The sequence below is a fragment of the Aspergillus campestris genome (genome assembly GCF_002847485.1).
Source record: "Aspergillus campestris IBT 28561 chromosome Unknown P168scaffold_9, whole genome shotgun sequence".
Lineage (NCBI taxonomy): Eukaryota > Fungi > Ascomycota > Eurotiomycetes > Eurotiales > Aspergillaceae > Aspergillus > Aspergillus campestris.
The window spans coordinates 910061-922034 of record NW_020194344.1 but is presented as its reverse complement, the minus strand read 5'-3'; the positions used below and the strand labels follow the sequence as shown (position 1 = coordinate 922034).

Sequence of the window (11974 nt, the reverse complement as noted above, 5' to 3'; positions counted from 1 at the left end):
AAGGTAGAGTAGAGTAGAGCAGATTTCTTGGCGCGAGCCGCAAAACTCTCCGACCTCATCTCCCTCCTCACTAGGTATCTAACTATCCGACTACATCACCTCACTCTCTACGCCAATCTATTCTTTCTCTTTATTTACTTTCCGTTTTATCTTCCCTCCCTTTTACCCTCCATATTTCCCACGACGCTTTATATTCCCAGCCCACACAATGGGCAAGTTAACCAGCTCGATCGGTATCCCGATCAAGCTTCTCAATGAAGCTCAGGTACGCCCCATCTACTCCATACATGGGATATTACATGTCTTCGTCATGGCAATTATACTAATATATTATAGGGCCACGTCGTCACCCTCGAAATCACCTCCGGCGTCGTCTACCGTGGAAAGCTGTTAGAGGGTTCGTCCGACCTACCTACACCTATACACACCTTCATACGCCTTCCACCCTCCCATATACACATACACCCACCTACACCTTATATAAGACAAACTAACTCCCAACAGCCGAAGACAACATGAACGTCCAACTCAAAGACATCACAGTCACCGCCCGCGACGGCCGCGTATCCCATCTCGACCAGGTGTACATCCGGGGCAGCCACGTGCGGTTCTTTATTGTGCCTGATATGCTACGGTATCTTCCTCTCTTCTCCTTCTATTCTTCCTTCTCTCTCGGGAGAAATCCAGAAAATATGCTAAGAGTAATTATAGAAACGCCCCCATGTTCCGCTCGCGGGGTCAACGCGGTCGCGGTGTCGGTCTTGCGCGTGGTAAGGCGACGGTGCAGAGGGCGAGGGGGCAGAGACGGGGGTGATCTTTTTTCCTTATCTTTACTTTCGTCGATTTCTTCATTTTTATGGTTTCTTTTAGTGTCGGTTTTTTAACATTTTACTCTCCACATTTATGATGAGGTGTCGCGTGCCTTGGGATTGATTATTGTTGGTTGTAAGGTACCTACTAGATTAGTACCTTGAGGTTAATGCAGATGCATTTCCTTGTCCTTGTTTGGTTTTATGGGGTGGTTGATTTGTAGTGGTTGTGTTGGGTGGTTGGATGGTTGGTAGGATTGTAGACTTGATTTACGTAGTTGGGCTATAAGCTGGGTTTGAGTGAAAATCCAAAATAAAGCAAGTTGAGTCTAACGAGTCTATCATAGTCACTCCAATTATCAAGTAAGTAGCCATAAGAAAGTAGAATAATTCAAAGTGCTACTTCTCCAGTGCGGAGGAAAGAGATGGCAACGTGATATTCCGCTCCGCTACTTCTCCGCCTCCTCCCCGCATACCTTTTCAACCTCCCACCTCACACCAACCAAACAGACACTCCACACCACGCAGACATTTATAAACACCACTCATTCCTCACCCCTCACTCACCACCCACCAGTGCATCACTCCTTCCACCACGAAAAGATTTCGAGATATAGAGAAAGAAAAATGCCCCCCAAACCCCCCGCAAAAACCCCCGACCAAATCCGCTCCCCCGCCGCCTCCTCACCCTAACACCAACCTCGCACTCCCTATCCATCATCCCTCCCTTCCTCCACTCCCTAACAGGAGTCGCCGTAACGGATCCTCCCACCCAACCCTCACCCACCGACTCATCCTCCCAACCCCAGTCGACAGAACAAACACCCACCTTCGCAGGCTACACCACCCACCCGCCCCTCCACCTCGAGAACAAGTACTACACCGCGGACGTCCCGATCTGGGTCGACGAGATCCCGCTTTCCACCTCACAGCCACAGTCATCTGCCGACGAAAGCAACAGCGAAAGCAACAGCCCTGCCAAATGGCGCGCCGAGTTCTCCTCTGACGAGGCGCTGCCTGTGCGCGACGCGATTGGTGCGTTGGTTGTTTGTGTGCGCAATCCTTCGCCTCCTTCTTCTTCTACGCCTGCTCCTCCGTCGGATGATACTCTGGCCCCGTCAGCAGCAGCGCCAGCAGCAGCAGAAAACCACCCCGACGTGGAGGGCATCAAAACGTTAATGAAAGCCGTCGGGGACGTCAAGACTCTCATCGAGGAAGAGCGCAGCGATGGAGGGGACGTGTTGACACTGCTTGTTCTTGTGGGCGATACTACGTCTGCTACAGCTACAGCTACAGCTACAGCCGGAGAAGATGACGACGAAGACGTAAATGGAGCCGCGCTGGACGACGAGCCGTTTTCGGAGCTGTGGTGGGAGGACCAGATGTTCGAGATGGGGCTGGTGGGGGTTGAGGTTGTGCGGTGGGATCCGAAGGTTCCTGAGTCTGAGATGCGGGTGAGGAATTCGTTTGGAGGTATGTTTCTTCTTTCTTTCTTCTTTCCCTTTTTATCTGTGTTTGAGCAAGAAAGAGGGGAAAGGGCTAATGGATGGTAGAATACCAAGGCATGACGCGCATCCGAGAAGTCCTCGAAACGCACGACTGGAACGGTTCGTCGGAGACTGTCTCTGGGGATGTTGGTGTTGGTCACGATGACGATCTCGAGAAGTACCTTCTTGGGTTGGATGGTGATGGCGGCGAAAGCGATATCGACGACGAAGATACCGGTTTCGGACTGGAAGTTAACGAGCTTGAGCGCGAGATGGTAGGATTGCGAATGGCGATTGAAAACGGAGGAGATGTGGGACTGGATTCTGAGGTTGGGGGTGGGGAAGATGATGAGGATGAGGATGATTTGAGGGTGGATTCATTGGGGGGGTTGATGTTGAGGATGCAGGCTATTAAAGGTTTGTCTCTGTTCCTGTCACCCTGTCCCTTCTATAGAGTGATATACAGTATACTAAGGCTAACGGTATAGATATGAGCGCCGACCTTCCGGAGCAGGAGCGGAAACGGTTTGCGGCGAGGGCTGTGCGGGATATTATGAAGGAGGTGTAATATACTTAGATCAAGAAAAACATACAATGGTTCCATCTGAAGTAAACAGCTTCAAGGTCAGGCATTCATAGACTAGGCAACTTATGCAATAGATCTATACTAGTACATGCGATATTATACTACCATATATTCCAATCACCAATATTATAAGCTCTATACTTCTTGTCATAAACCGCATCCCAGCCCAACCTTACCACAATCTCAACCCATATAATACATAGATCACCCTCATCCACCTAAACAACGAACCCAACCCATCCCATCCACTCATCTAATCCATGGATCCAATCCTCAATCCTTCTTCTGCATAACCTTCCGTCGCTGAGCCATCATATGCGTATAGAGAATGTAGGAACCTATAAGAATTAGTTTAGCCTCATACTTCACACCCCCAAAGAAATAAGAGAGGAATACCAGGAACATAAATCCCCAACACAACCACAAACGCCCACCAAAGCAGCGGATTCCACTCCGCCGCCGGCTCCAGCGCCTTCACCACAAGCGTGCACTCGCTGCTGATGCCGAGGGGGTAAAGCACGTAGAACGTGTTGTATCTAATCACACGATCAGCCCGTTATCTTCTCACAGAATATCTCAAAGGAAAAGAAGGAAAAGAAGGAACATACCTCAACCAAGTCCAAAAACCAGGAACACCCACCCCCGAAAGCGAGAGCACGAAAAACCCATACCGAATACACTCGGTGATACCCCACGCAACCAGGCAGCCCAGGAAGGCGTAATCGCCCATTTGCACACTGTCCCCGCCCACGATGCCTTCACCGGCGGCGGCAACACCGCCCGCGCGGAACGGATACATGATCCCCCAGACGAGCAGCAGCCGCGACGAGACCTGCATGGCGGTTGTGGCGACCGGGGCGCGCACGAGGCCTGTGAGGCTGTGGAGGATTTCGAGCGCGGCGAGGGATTGCGTGGTTGTCAGGAGGGGGGAGTAGAGTGCGGTGAAGGCTTCGGTGGGGGAGGCGGTTGCGAGGAGGGTTTGAGCGCCGCGGGCGAGACAGGTTGCCCAGAGGGTGAAGGAGAGGGCGTTGTAGGCGAGGAGGTAGAGGCGGGTGAGGCCGGTTGGGCCTTTTGTTTTGGGGGGCATGTTTTATGCTTTTTTTCTTGGTTTACTTCTTGGTTGTTGGTGTTGTTGTTGTTGTGGTGGTTTTTGGTGTTTGAGGGAAGGGTGGGTTGTTTGTGGAGGTTGGTTGGTGGTGATGGTCAATTGATGGATTGTTTATGTAGTTCTTCAAGGTAGATAATGTTGTTGAGTGTTGAGAGCCTAGGTATCTCCGCCGCGGCAGTGTGTTTTCCCCATTGGGTTAGTGTGTATGTATTAGTCACGTATGAAAATTAATGTGCATAAATATGATCCAGTCAGTATCAGAAGTGAAACATGGAGTACTCTGTATAGATTATCTGTTAACTATTATTAGATTAATATAAGTATAGATAAGTTTCTGTTGATTATCAAGTTAATATAGACCTTATCTAACTGTTGATGATCTTGTCCTTGGCTTGACTCGGTGTACCCACCGTTCATGCTCGCCGGTAGTAACTTTGTTAGATTCAGAACTAGCTTGTCTGATTGTATTACTGTGGATTGAGAGGTAAGGAGGTATATGATGATGCAGGTAGTACAGATTTCAGGCTGAACAATATTGACAAGGTTGTAAGTGTGGATGCATCCATTGTTGTCTTGAGTTAAACCATATAATCATAGATCTGTATGTCCAGCTGGCCAAATGGGAACAAGTCTCGCAGCTAGACTATAAGAGGTACTTATTTCAGATGTCCTCTCAATTAAATATATAGTCAATTCCCACTGACACTCACATGTATACAGTCGGTACTTGTTTATTCCCGTCCGTACACTGACCCTGTACAGAGAGCCGAAGGACGGAGTAAAGCCCACGGTAATTCCTGCAGACGTCGTATTCAACAACAAATAGACACTAAAACACGAGGTCGCACTAACAGCAAGGGTGTCACCTCGTGATGTCACGCATTAGACTGTTGTGACCCTCAGAAGATCAAGTGTTCAGATAAATAAAGTGTTAAGTGTAAATCTTAAGACCGTGGGTTTATTGTCATAGCTGTCGTGATCAATCATGTTACAAGTCTCCATACGGAAATAGACATAGAAAGCCCAGGCTGTATCAGCGTGAAGCCCGTCGAATAGTGACGAGGGTAGAAAGATCCTAGTCTAGTCAGCGCTAGCGAGAGCGAGATTCGGCCGATGCTGTCGGGTTCTATCCCAGTCTTATTAGTTTCGAAATCTATAATAAGTTCTCAATCCCAGTTGGAAAATGGTCTCGACCACGTCGTCAGACGGAGCAGGCTCTAGTCAACGCGGTGATGTTTGCTCCGAAGCAGGGTGGTATCCGTATAAGGCGGTGGTATACACCATCTTCTAGGTTAAGAAGAATCTGGAAGGACGGCCGGCTGGAGAAAGTCTTGGCACGGGATCTGTCAACGTCAGTGGCGGCCACACTTCCCTCCCCCGATGATGTCATTCTGGGTATTGTCTGCTCTGATAGGTTGACCCCCCAGCCAGGCCGCCCTCAGGCACTCATCGGCCGACCCCAGGCATTCTCTCCTCCGAACAATAAAAAGACGGGAATTCCCTCGTCGGAGAGTTCAGATTTGAGTTGCCATGTTGTCCAATCGTTGGAAATTTGGTTGTTCAAACTCACCCTCGATGGATTTGATCTTGTGTTTCTCACCGTCTGATGGTCGTCCGGATCTTCCTGTCTCCTGACCTCCTTCTTACTCACGAAAGTGATACGGATAGGGGGGGGGGAAGGCTGGTATTGACCCTGCCATGTTTGCAACCGGTTGATCGGTTCGATTGGACGTTCCAAAGGGGCCAGAACGTCCGTCAAGCACTCTGGTGGCGGGCAATGATTTTAGTCTTGCCGCGAATATTCTGGCGGTCGAGTTGCGTAATTTTCCAGAGGGAATTTGAGTTTTGTTTCTTTCCTCTGTTTATGCCCTCTTCCTCTTTTCTATACATCTCTTTTTCCCTTTTCTCTTTATATTTTCTTCCCAAACCATTCAGGGTAAGTATTCTGGGGAGTATTCTGGGTAAGTGAGAGATATCCTTCGGTATGATTTCTCCCCTCAGACGACGAACGCCGAGAGAAGGGCAGGGATCAACATCCATGCCCAACGCCAAGGACGCTAAGCCCTAACGGGTAAGTGCAGTCCAATTTAAGGGCCAATTACGTCAGTTGTGGTGCTATGATTTCAACATGCATCCTGATCCCACAACAGAGGTGGAGATGTTTTCTTTTTAGCCTTTATTCTTTCTTTTCCCTTCTTTATTTCGATGCTTCTCTTTTCATATGCTCAATATTCTAGTTGATTTCATACTATCATTTATGAGAGAAGAATACAGAAATAGAATATAATATGAATATAAATAGAAAAAAAATAAGCAGAGTCTTGTAATCTAATCGAGGGGTTTGTTATTAGCTCAGGAATGTCTAGAACACACTCCCCCTCTTCCATTGTTACCCGATGGCAGGCTCGTTTCTTCGCTTTGCATCCTTTGGGACGGACTCCACCTATGGATGGACTAAAGAGCCCGAGGCAAGTGGGATGTTTAGCGGCAGATACTTGGGTTCAACTGCATCAATCATGACCATCGAGTTTGGTAGAAATGTAGAAATGTTTCTACAAGATAATCTATTCTGCAGTCAAGGCAATGGAAGAATAAATAGACATTGATGAAATGACCCAATGATGATGATGATGGTCATGGTTACCAATGACGCCAGAGTGGTCCGTCATCTGTTCCACCCCGACCTTTCTTTCTCTTGTACGGAGTACACAATTTGATCATCACTTTTCACTCTTTTTTTTTTTTTTTCCCTCCCCCACTCTCCTCTACTCCTCCTCCGTTACTTTCTCTTCTTGACTTTCTTTTCCCTTATGCAGCCCACTAGGTCGGTGTCCAATGACTGTCACCGCCTGATCGTTCTGACCGGTGGTTTGTAGTATTATTCAGTTGGATAGCATGGATGTCATGCTCTCTGGTTCGGTTTTTAGCCCCAATCAATGAATGGTTCTTAATTCCCCTTGCCTCTAACTAATCCCTATCCTGTCTTCTTTCTTTCTCTTCTGCTTCTTCTTCTCCAAATCCATTAACCCCTCCTCCTCTCTTCCAATCTCTTCGGTTCGTTCCATGACGCTAGTCCGCGGTTCCTTTTCCACACTTGCTGGCTAGTTTTCTTTTGACCTATCTTTTCTATCTCTTAGGCTTCTTTTTTCTTTCCTTCTCTCTTATTCTTCTTTATATTGTCACTTTTTGATTATTCTAAACATCCATCTCTATCATATTTCTATCCTATCCCTTTCTATCTATCCCAATATCCAGTCTCCTGACATAAACACAGACTGGTCCATCAGGTTAGTCAATCTTATTATCATCATCTATCTGGACAACCATAGAACCCCTCCTGTTTTGTTTTGTTTGAAACCAATTTTTTTTCTCCTCCACATCGCATCGGTCAAACCAGAGAACAGAAAAGGAAAAAGAAGGGAAAAAAGCCTAAAGAGAAGATCTCTTCTTATCCTTTTCTTTTTCGTTTTGCTTTCCCCTCTTTGATTGCTTTTTTCGTGTTTTTTTTTTTTTTTTTTTTTCTATTTATTTTTTATTTTTTATTTTCATTTCACCCGTCGAATCTCCCCAACTGAACTTTTGATACCTCTTCTTTCTGTCTTCTCTCCCTTCCTTTTTCCTTTCCTATACCATTTCTATCTGTTTGATCTTGCTTGTCAATTCAATTCAATTCTTTACTCCATCCCTTCCGTGTCAGACTGCAATATACCCCGGCCTTGTGCCCAAGCGAGACGCCAGGTGGGATTTTCCCTTGCTTCCATAGTGGTGCAATACTGCTGGAAGACAATTTCAGAGCCTCTACCCCTCCTGCCATGGATTTCCCCTCCCCCTCCTTCCTCGTTCCTTCCCTCCTTTATCTCCATGTGGATCCCTTTCAATCTCATTCTCGGATGACTTGACTGTGTGATCCGGGTCCGGTCTCTCGGCATCCTCTCCCTCTCACATTGCATTGCTCTTCAAACCCCATCTGTCCCGTCATCTTCGTGTGATATCCCCCTTCCCCTCTTCTCCTGACTCGAATACACGTTGTGGCTGAGCTGCTCAACGGTGTTCCGTTCTCGGTAACTACCTTGTGCTTGCTATCCCATGCCTAACCGTGGATAACCTTCATCTCTTGTGTTCCTCTTGACTGTCTGTTCTTGCTGTTCTTCACCCGCATAATCACCATTACGTAGGGCAGTACTCTGGATATCTATCACAGCTGTGCCGTCGGTCACTCATTCATGGACTGTCAGCTGACCCCAACCTGGAATTAGCAGATTCATCCAGCGTAATTCCAGTACACGTGATCTGTCTAGTCTATTTCACGCCTTGAACCTCTCCAAACCATCTTGAACCATCCTTAATCCAACCTCGACATCCATCTTCAATCGGCAATTTAAACCACTCCATCACGCCGTCATCCATTTACCCAGTCACATACGGTTCCGGTGATCCCGAATCCGAACGAGAGCAGACAGACCCCTCCACATCACAAAAATGGCACCGACAACGACCACTAAGACCGTAAAGGGCTCTCCTGTACGTGGCGAGACTGTAACGTCTCCTCGCGCAGAGGTTGAGGCTAACGCCGAGCAGCCCAAGGAGGCCCCTACGAAGAAAAAGTGGTCCGACATCACAGACAGCATCGACAAGGCTACATTCGACCAGATTTTGGAGATGGATGATGACGACGACCAGGATTTCAGCAAGGGCATTGTCTTTGGCTTCTTTGACCAGGCCGAGAGCACGTTCGAGAAGATGGAGAAAGCGCAGTACGTTTTTTTTTTTTTTTTTGCCCTAGGAGCGGGAGCTCGAGCTCGGCTAACTAGGTCTGTAGGAAGGAGGAGAACCTTAAAGAACTGTCACAGCTCGGCCACTTCCTCAAGGGGTCCTCGGCTACTCTGGGCCTGAGCAAGGTCAAGGAGGCGTGCGAGAAGATCCAACATTTCGGGAACCAGAAGGACGAAACAGGCTCGACTGACGAACCGGACGACAAGATCTCGCTGAAGAACATCGAGAAGACCCTGTCCGAAGTGAAGAAGGACTACGAGGAGGTGGAGACCTTCCTCCGCCGGTATTACGATGACCCCGTGTCCTGCAACTAAGAAGAAAACAATTCAAACCTACCACCAAACATCTCACAAACAACCAAACACACCCACCGGTTGAACTGGACTGGACTACGGAAGAACCAAGGTAGATGGCAATCTCATTGTTGTCTGATGGACATAATACCATGTGCTCTGAAAATTGGCACATTCTCGCGCTCACCACACTATCACCCTCACCCTCACCCTCAAAGTCAAGCCAAGCCAATCAATTCGAAATCCGAATCCCTTACCTAGCTTTCTTCTTAAGACTTGCCCGGACAGACACTGTTGACAGTTCTTGTCCATCCAATGAAATATGGGTACATTGCCACATGATCTAGGGGTAGACTTTTCTTTCTTATCTTTTCCGTTATTTCTATCTATCTCTTTCTATTTCTATGTTTGTTGTCATTTGTCTAGTCTAGCGGGTTTATGTTATGTTATTTTTCTAGCAAGATATCATGTATTTATGTACACCGGCATGAATTGGGTGAAGCAGTACCATCAATCATTATGCTAGACTGAGTACTAGTCTGAGTAGTAACTGCCGGTGTCACTGGCTCAGCTGTATTTCTACTTGATAGATAGGATACAGTGATAATATCAGCTGAGAGGCCACATCAATACCATATAAATCATAAACATCATATAACTACATCTGGCACAAGATATCAGATAAACCATCAGACAGAGACTAAGTATCCATGTATATCCTAAGTAGCCAACAACAACAGCATCAGAAAACAAGACCAGCGTTCAAGATCAATAGAAAAGACAAATGAAAGACAGTACATTTATACTCAAACCTAGCTCGGCCTATATCAAGCCACTTATATGATAGTGTCATCTTTTTCCTTGCACTGGTATCTGGGATGGTATCTAGGATGGTATCTAGGATGGTATCTGGGTCCTTACTCTGGGATAGTATAGTTAAGTAGATAGAAAGATATATAAATAGGGTAGTAAGATAGTATATACATACATACTATATCAGACCCATAGTGAAGGTAAGGGAACTATATATATATAATAAACCAACAATACCAATACTTCCCATGATAGTATCATAGCTATAATTGTTATAATAGTATAATATAATATAATGTCAACCATCAATAGTAGATACTAAACTAAAACCCCGTACAACCGCCTCACTCACTCCGTCCGTTCGCCATGTCGTGCCGGGTCGTGTCGTGTCGCGCACCCCTCGACCCGGTGCGGTGCACGACTTATGGCTGCGATTTTGGTAAGGATTAGTCGGGTCTTTTTTTCCTTCCTTTTCTTTAAGTTACTTTACTCTTGGGTTTGTTTTTGCTGTTTTCGATGATGTTTGCTTTTTCCTTGATGTTACTACCTCCTACCCAGCATGGATATATCTTCCTCCTACATATATTATCCTAGTAGTAGGTGGAAAACCGAGGATGCAGGATTGGCGGATGTGGATATATCATATGGAGGTGTCCTCGTGGAAAACGCAGTATGTTTGTATGCTTCGTACTTTACTTGTTTATCTTATTTTTTGTTTTATACTTTATATATTCCAGTCTATTGGTGTTTAAGACTTCTTGGCTTGTTTATCATCTACCTATCTTCATTCTTCATTATCTTACTTGGACCCTAACTATATACCTAATAGATATAGATAGATAGATATATCAGCAAAACAGGTAATATAATATACAATAGGTTACTCCCTATTGTACCCCCCCTACCTAGGTAGGTATGTATGCAACCAACGGTCTGTCTCACTCCACAATCCGCCCCCCCGCCCCATCCACCACGAATGTATGTATGTATGTGTGTATGTAGGTAGGTATGAACCTGCAAAGCACGTATGGCACGAGAATCCATAAAGCGGACGGAACTGCACGAGCGGAATTTGACAGACAGGTTGCACGGCAGAGGGCAGCGTCTGCAGGGGAGGAAGTCTGTTTCTGTTGGGTGGGTAGGGTTTGTTTGCATGATCTGGATATTATATAGGATAGGTATGATGTGTGGTGGAGTGGAGTGGATTGGGAACCTCGGGAGAGGATTGAGTGAGTCTGCAAACGGGGTCGGGAGGTTACTTTGTTTACTTTGGTATGGGACTTTTGTTTTATCTTGTCTGTTGGGTTATCTTTCTGTGTGGCTATATGCGTACCTGTGTGTATCAAATGTTGACAATATCATATGATCCTAGGTCTCTAGTCTAGTCAACATCCAAACATAGTTATAGAAATATTCCTCCTCTATACTACATGCCTAGACAGGACCAACACAATAGCCTAGACAACAAAAAAGAGAAAGGGAAAAAAAGACAAATCCTCCGGAACCATCTCCAGCCCATGCTACACAACAAGACGGCTACGTACATGACGCCCGTCCATCCAACGAACCAGCACCGCGCTGCCAAGTCCGAACCTTCGTACGGTGGTCCGATTGCTTTCATCTGTTTGCGTTTTCTTCTTTGTCGGGGATTTATTACTTTCTATTATTGTAATGATTCTTGCTGTTTGGTGGCCCACACAACGGCGCTGCATTGCGTCTTGTCTTGTCTCTAACTGAGTCGGACTGACGGTTGGTTTGGTTGTTGATGCATGCGAGGCCGTTTGGAAACAAACCCTTTCTTCTTATTTATCACTTTGACCATCTGGGTACTTAGGTACAGGTGGTATCTTTGTCTAACTGTTCCTAGCTAGGTCTATGTCTACCTACCTTGTATGACTACCACAGTACTACACCCAAAGCCCAAGACTGCAACGATAATCCGACCCGACTGGAACAACCATTCCAGCTACCTGGAATAAATGGTAAGTAAGTACTGACAGGCCCAGTAAAGAATCCATACATCCATGCTGAACCGTTGGAGTACGGCTCGTCGCTATCCGGCTTCAAACGCGGCAGGCGGCCGACAATCAGTCCATCCTGTAGTA

At 46.6% G+C, this 11974-nt stretch overlaps 5 protein-coding genes across 5 annotated transcripts; 4 read left to right on the top strand and 1 right to left on the bottom strand.

Moving 5' to 3' along the window:
- Positions 1-56: 56 nt before the first annotated feature.
- Positions 57-1000, top strand: P168DRAFT_291819 (putative small nuclear ribonucleoprotein SmD3). Its single transcript, XM_024837480.1, has 4 exons — positions 57-265; positions 337-397; positions 505-634; positions 712-1000. The coding sequence occupies exons 1-4, from the start codon at positions 209-211 to the stop codon at positions 812-814; spliced, it is 351 nt and encodes a 116-aa protein (XP_024691275.1). The 5' UTR covers positions 57-208; the 3' UTR covers positions 815-1000.
- Positions 1001-1869: 869 nt separating this feature from the next.
- On the top strand, positions 1870-3111 carry P168DRAFT_189279 (uncharacterized protein). Its single transcript, XM_024833004.1, has 2 exons — positions 1870-2282; positions 2363-3111. The coding sequence occupies exons 1-2, from the start codon at positions 1988-1990 to the stop codon at positions 2782-2784; spliced, it is 717 nt and encodes a 238-aa protein (XP_024691274.1). The 5' UTR covers positions 1870-1987; the 3' UTR covers positions 2785-3111.
- Positions 3112-3155: 44 nt separating this feature from the next.
- P168DRAFT_298406 (protein tyrosine phosphatase-like domain-containing protein) lies at positions 3156-3969 on the bottom strand (the record flags this gene model as incomplete). Its single annotated transcript, XM_024838267.1, has 3 exons — positions 3156-3220; positions 3279-3418; positions 3491-3969. The coding sequence occupies 3 exons, from the start codon at positions 3967-3969 to the stop codon at positions 3156-3158; spliced, it is 684 nt and encodes a 227-aa protein (XP_024691273.1).
- A 4500-nt stretch (positions 3970-8469) lies between these two features.
- P168DRAFT_283434 (Hpt domain-containing protein) lies at positions 8470-9077 on the top strand (the record flags this gene model as incomplete). The annotated part of the gene is made up of 2 exons (XM_024836050.1): positions 8470-8744; positions 8810-9077. The coding sequence occupies 2 exons, from the start codon at positions 8470-8472 to the stop codon at positions 9075-9077; spliced, it is 543 nt and encodes a 180-aa protein (XP_024691272.1).
- A 689-nt stretch (positions 9078-9766) lies between these two features.
- Positions 9767-11330, top strand: P168DRAFT_283433 (uncharacterized protein; the record flags this gene model as incomplete). The annotated part of the gene is made up of 10 exons (XM_024836049.1): positions 9767-9779; positions 9873-9937; positions 10057-10069; positions 10182-10308; positions 10464-10539; positions 10705-10729; positions 10779-10786; positions 10872-11003; positions 11043-11098; positions 11312-11330. The coding sequence occupies 10 exons, from the start codon at positions 9767-9769 to the stop codon at positions 11328-11330; spliced, it is 534 nt and encodes a 177-aa protein (XP_024691271.1).
- Positions 11331-11974: the final 644 nt, after the last annotated feature.

What these genes read in the sequence shown, in the direction of transcription:
- P168DRAFT_189279 (XM_024833004.1), top strand. Translation starts at nt 1,988, where the DNA reads ATGAAAGCCGTCGGGGACGTCAAGACTCTCATCGAGGAAGAGCGCAGC. An exon ending in GGTGAGGAATTCGTTTGGAG is followed by an intron (nt 2,283 to 2,362) that starts GTATGTTTCTTC and finishes AATGGATGGTAG; the next exon opens with AATACCAAGGCATGACGCGC.
- P168DRAFT_291819 (XM_024837480.1), top strand. Translation starts at nt 209, where the DNA reads ATGGGCAAGTTAACCAGCTCGATCGGTATCCCGATCAAGCTTCTCAAT. An exon ending in AGCTTCTCAATGAAGCTCAG is followed by an intron (nt 266 to 336) that starts GTACGCCCCATC and finishes AATATATTATAG; the next exon opens with GGCCACGTCGTCACCCTCGA. An exon ending in CCGTGGAAAGCTGTTAGAGG is followed by an intron (nt 398 to 504) that starts GTTCGTCCGACC and finishes AACTCCCAACAG; the next exon opens with CCGAAGACAACATGAACGTC.